This window comes from Macrosteles quadrilineatus, unplaced genomic scaffold (genome assembly GCF_028750875.1).
Source record: "Macrosteles quadrilineatus isolate MER2022 unplaced genomic scaffold, UCM_ALF_1.0 Scaffold_18__1_contigs__length_3160703, whole genome shotgun sequence".
Lineage (NCBI taxonomy): Eukaryota > Metazoa > Arthropoda > Insecta > Hemiptera > Cicadellidae > Macrosteles > Macrosteles quadrilineatus.
In genome coordinates this window covers 1,987,204-1,993,099 of record NW_026542611.1, presented here as the reverse complement: position 1 = coordinate 1,993,099, position 5,896 = coordinate 1,987,204, and the positions used below count along the sequence as shown (strand labels likewise).

The 5,896-nt window shown below is 34.2% G+C and overlaps 1 protein-coding gene across 1 annotated transcript; it reads left to right on the top strand.

Moving 5' to 3' along the window:
- The first annotated feature begins 1,544 nt into the window (after nt 1-1,544).
- On the top strand, nt 1,545-3,278 carry LOC129005253 (uncharacterized). The gene has a single exon (XM_054434094.1). The coding sequence runs from the start codon at nt 1,545-1,547 to the stop codon at nt 3,276-3,278; it is 1,734 nt and encodes a 577-aa protein (XP_054290069.1).
- Nucleotides 3,279-5,896: the final 2,618 nt, after the last annotated feature.

Sequence of the window (5,896 nt, the reverse complement as noted above, 5' to 3'; positions counted from 1 at the left end):
ACTGATGAGCAAAAATGTCCCATTTGCAAAAAGATATTTCCACGCCGCAATGATTATTTAAGACATATTAGAACTTGCAAGAAAAAGGCTAAGCGTCAGTATAAATGTTTAGAAGAAATGTGTGAAACCACATTCTCTACACTTAAATCCTACAAAGAGCATTTAAAGGACACACACCATAAAGTGGGCAATAAATATTGCTGTCCTAATTGCGACACACTTTTCGCTAAAAAGGATAAATTAGAAGAACACATGGATGAGACCTGTACCTGTGACAACATTCTAAAAAATCCAAATATTATTCTAACTCCTGTTCAACACAAAAACATACCTTTTAAATATGCTTTATTGTGTAAATTTGCTCAAGAAGACCCCACAAAAGCCTTTGAATTTGAAAATGAATATGATTGGAGCGATATCACTTTCCCCGTTTTGAGACCGGACAATGATTTTATTGCACAGTTTGAAGCAAAAAATAATTGTAGCCTATCTATTTTCTTTATCCATGCCGGTCGAATACTCCCATGGAACCCACCCAAGGACAACGTAGACAACAACATAGACTTATTGTATGTAAATGGTACGTTCCACTATATTAAAGACTTTGACGCTCTCGTTGGACTACAACTTGGAAATTTACATCGGCGGGCTTATGTTTGTAGAAGATGTGGGCAGCGATTTTACGATAGAACTGGACTGACTGCTGTACAACAGTTGGATAGGCACAAACCTACTTGCGATCCTGATAACCCCACTAAATTCGAAATGCCCATTGGAGATAAGGCTCATATGAAATTTCAAAACTACAATAGACAGAAAATGATTAGATTTATTGCTTATTTAGATTTTGAGGCGTTAAATGTACCACAAGTTTCAACTGGCAACACTACCATTCTACAAAAACATTGCCCTTTTGCTGCATCTTACCTCCTACTGGATGAAGAAGGACAGTATACTAAACCTCTTCGAGAATACTGCGGATTGGATGCGCCACAAAAAATATTGTCTATGCTTATGGACGATGTTCGGGAAATTGAGTCTATTCTCTACAGCGATAGGATTAAGCAGATACCAGTATTAACAGAGGAACAACAGCGACAATTTGATAACTGTACAACATGTCATGTTTGTGGCAAGGGCGAATTTACACTTAACAACCCAAAATCAATTGATCATAATCATTTGACTGGCCAATATCGTGGATGTTGTCACAGGATCTGTAATCTTTTTTATAGAGATCAAAAACACATTCCAGTAGTGGTGGCTAACCTAGCGCGGTACGATTCGGCATTCATAATACCGAACCTCGGACAAGTGAAAGTCGTACCAAACACTAACGATAAATTCACATCGTTTTCTAAGACTGTGGGAAAGATGGAACTCCGTTTCATAGACTCTTTTAAGTTTATGCCTCGCAGTCTTAGTGAATTATGTAATAACCTACAGAATGATCAAAAAAAATTTGTAGGGAGTTTTTTCCTAGCGAGGAAGACTTCGACCTTATAATAAGGAAGGGTGTCTATCCTTATAATTATCTAACAGACATGTCAAAATTGAGTGAGACATCACTCCCACCAATTGAAGCATTCCACAACTCCTTGACAGATGAAGAGTTAAGTTCAGAAGAGTATGAACATGCGTGCAAGGTGTGGTCACACTTTAATATTGCTAATCTTGAAGAATATACAATGCTATATTTACGGACAGATGTGATTATCCTTGGAGATGTTTTCCAAAACTTTAGGAAGATTGTACACTCGACTTATGGTTTGGACCCTGCATATTATTTCACCGCTCCAGGTCTCGCATTTGATGCCATGCTAAAAATTACTGATGTACGGCTTGAGTTGCTAACTTGCAGAGAGATGCACGACTTCTGCAGAAGGGGGATGAGAGGTGGATTTGTAACGACACCCCTAAAGTATTGTAAAGCCAACAATTATTACATGGGGGAGTTATATAATAAGGAGGAGGCATCATCCTACATATACAACATAGACATGAACTCACTTTATGCCACAGCCATGTGCCAACCCCTTCCTTATGGAGGATTTGAATGGGCTGACATTGACGAATTGGAAGGTATCTTAGAAGCTGGCGAGGATTCAGAATTTGGAGCATTTTTAGAAGTAACCATGGAATACCCTGAACATCTCCACGAAGTCCACGGAGACTACCCTTTTCTTCCGACTCAAGAAGAAAACGAGGACGGTAATATGTGCCTCATGGCCACTGTTCATGACAAGACCAACTATGTACTGCACCATACTAGTCTACAGCTAGCTATGAAACATGGTCTTGTTCTCAAACATGTACACAGGATCCTAAAATTCAAACAATCAAAATGGTGTGAGAAATTCATCCTTTTGAATACAGAGATGCGTAAACAATCTAAAAACAAATTTGAAGAAGACTTTTACAAAGGGTTTTCAAATTCCGCATTTGGTAGATCTATAATGAAACTGGATGATCGTGTCAATATTAAGATTGCGAAGACCAATCAACAAGTGGACAAGTTCTCAAGAAGTAGACTATTTAAAGAGTTTTATGCTGTGTCAGAGGACACCCTAGTCTTCGTCATGCATAAACCCAAAATTATATTCAATACTCCAATATACATGGGTGTTGCTATATTAGACATCAGTAAAACTATAATGTATTCGTTTTATTATGACTATTTAAAACCTATGTATGGAAATAAAATTAGAATGGGGTACAGTGATACAGATAGTATTCTAGCCCACATATATACACAAGACTTGTACCAGGACCTAAAAAATAGTCCAATCTTCACCAGGCTTGACACATCCAACTACCCTAAGAATCATATTTTGTACCAGACTGGGAGACGTTTTGGTTTGGGCCTGGCAAAGGACGAAGCTGCTGGAGATTTGCCAGTAGAATATGTAGGGCTGTGCTCCAAAGTGTACAGCAAGAAGAAATTGATACTGGAGACAGGACAAATAGTGGTTTACGGTATGAAGGCTAAGGGGACACAAAAATCGATGTTGCGAAAACATGTGACCTTCGACGACTACTTCCAAAGTTTGATGTCTCGAGGGAATTTTGAAATGAAGCTCCCTTTTACACGCATTTCAAGCAGTAGAATGCAAATCACTACTGTTACAGGATTTAAAACCGCTCTACGATGTCACGATCCCAAACGTTTCCTTTGCTCTGACGGGATACACACCCTCCCCTTCGGAGACAAGAGGATTGAAGAGGAAAAGAAGAAAATAGAAGAAGAGGAGTCAGAGGCGAGAAGAGAAAATGAGTAAAAATAAAAGGGGGGGGGGGTCAATTGTAAATTTGTAAATCTTTTAAATCTTTTATCATCATTGTAACATATCCCATCTAAAATAAAGGAAGGGGGGGGGGTAATAAAACAGGCATTTATTTGTTGTTTATGTATATAATGTATAGTTTAAGCCCATATGCAAAAGTACGCGTTTTTATTGCTCAAACCTGGGGTATGATTTTGCTATCATATCAGATATAGTGTTAGGTTCAAACATATTTTTGTTTTTATTTGTTATAGAAAAAGAAGATAAATGTCCAGATCATTGTTCCAGGAAATACCCTGCACATTTAGGTGTAGGGTAAAAACATTTGCTGCATATCCTGAATCATCCACAAATTTAGAAGAGTTTCTTTACAATATAAAACCAGAAATAGTAAATACTTTCCAGCAATGCTTAGAAACACTTGGCTCTTTTAAAGCCAATTTACTAGTAGAAGTGGAGTATTTAAATGGAGACGATGTGGTGACTATAAACCTAAAAACGAAAAACAAAGGGTTTTATAATTCTAGTAATTTGCAAGAGTTAGTTGATAGTGAATTAGATAAAATCAAGAATGAAATGCGAGAGTATCAGTTAAAGGGAAGTGGGCATACATTTTCAAATGTTAAAAAAGTAGAATTACGTGTAAACAGACACTGTGTATATTGAGATTTTATTTCAGTTTATGTACATTGTAAATAATAGTCAATTTAGATTATTCCAGATTAACAAATATTTTTATTTTTATATGTACAAACAAGCTACCATTCATCTGTTAATAGCTGTAAAATTGTATGACGAATTTACATCATAGTCGCAGTTAGTCGATACATTGTGTTAAATGACACAAATTTACATCACAGTCACAGCTAGTTGTTACATAACATAAAATTTGTATAAAAATTGTGTGAAATTTGAGTAAATTTTTCACGCAAATTCGCGTCAAAGTTACAGTTAGTTGTTACATTGTGTGAAGTGTGTAAAATTTTTGTACAAATTGTGTAAAATGTGTGAAATTTTAGTAAAACATTTTTACATAAATTCACATCACGGTCAAACTTAGTTGTTATATTACATGAAATATGTGAAATTTGTGTAAAAATTGTGTGAAATGTGTGAAATTTAAGTAACTAATTCACATCAAAGTAACAGGCCACAGTCAATTGTTATGTTCGATGACATTATTAAACATTTTTAGCGAAAACATCACTAAATTTTACTTGTATAAAAGTACACAAACATGTATATTATTATTCAAACAAGACATCGTATTTCATTTAATCAATCCAGAAATTCCATGATTGATTTTCATAATTAACACAAATAGGGTAAAAACAAGTAGCAAATATTATTTTTATTTTCTTGTCGTACAGTATTGTACTTTTGTATATATGTATGTTTGAATAACTTTTCATTTAGACTAAAAGTTGTAGCTCATCATGATAATTGACTCTCAGATTTACATTGCATAGCCGTAGCGATTTGTCTATTATAATGATAACAGAAAAGTAATATTATAAATAGTTCATGTTTCAATTCAATATAATAAATGTATTTGTTATTGTATAGTACGTTCACTTGATGTTTATGACTCGAGGAGACAAATTTCAGAGTATTTGATGTAAAAACTCATATGTATTCTAGCAACAAATGTATAATAGTATTGATGACATATTGTACAATAAACCTCTTGACACCATGAAAATGTAGTACTTTTTATCCCTAGTTAAGGTTTGAAGGTGATGATTTGTAGATTTAATTCTTGCAACATTCTCATAGTAATCTTGCACAGTTTCAAGACAGATCAAATAATATAAGTCTATAGAGATGTTTTTGCTTTGACAATATCTTTACTATAACCAGAGGTATAAACAAAAATGCAAGTCACATTCTATTTCCTTGTAAAGGTCCTCTGTAACTATAAAAATATTTTGTTCTTAAATTTGATATTTGTATTAGTGTCTTCAATTTACAAGGTTGTAAGCTATTTTAAATTAATTTTTAATTTTAGAGTATTTTCTTGTAGCAAGACTTAAAATCACTTGTATCTCAAAAATGTCAAAAGATACAGCAAAATTGTTAAAATTTAAGTACATTATATAGGTTCCAACTTTTGATAAAAACAATAATACATCTAAACATTAAGAAAATTTTAAACATTATTTCATATGGATGACACTAAAGGTAAGAGGTATTTATATAATATGGTTGGAATAACATTAAAAAGAGAATGACAATATTAAACAACTCATACAACTAATGTATAGATAAGATAGAAATATAATAGATCAACTGGAAGGGGGCATGGTAGACGTACTAGCAATTAGGCATGGGGCGGGGAGTTGACAACGCACCTAAAAAAAAAGGCCGCTACAAACTATACTGACAATATCAAACAACTCATACACCTAATATATATAGATAAGACAGAAATATAATAATATAATACATCAACTAGAAAGGGGAATAGTAGATGTACTAGCAATTAGGCATGGGCGGGGAGTTGGCCCAAAAACCTCGATGCGCAAAAAACGGCGGCGACAAACTATACTACTATACATATACACATGCATGGGTCAATAAATGAAATAATTAGTTTTTTTATTTTTTGCTTA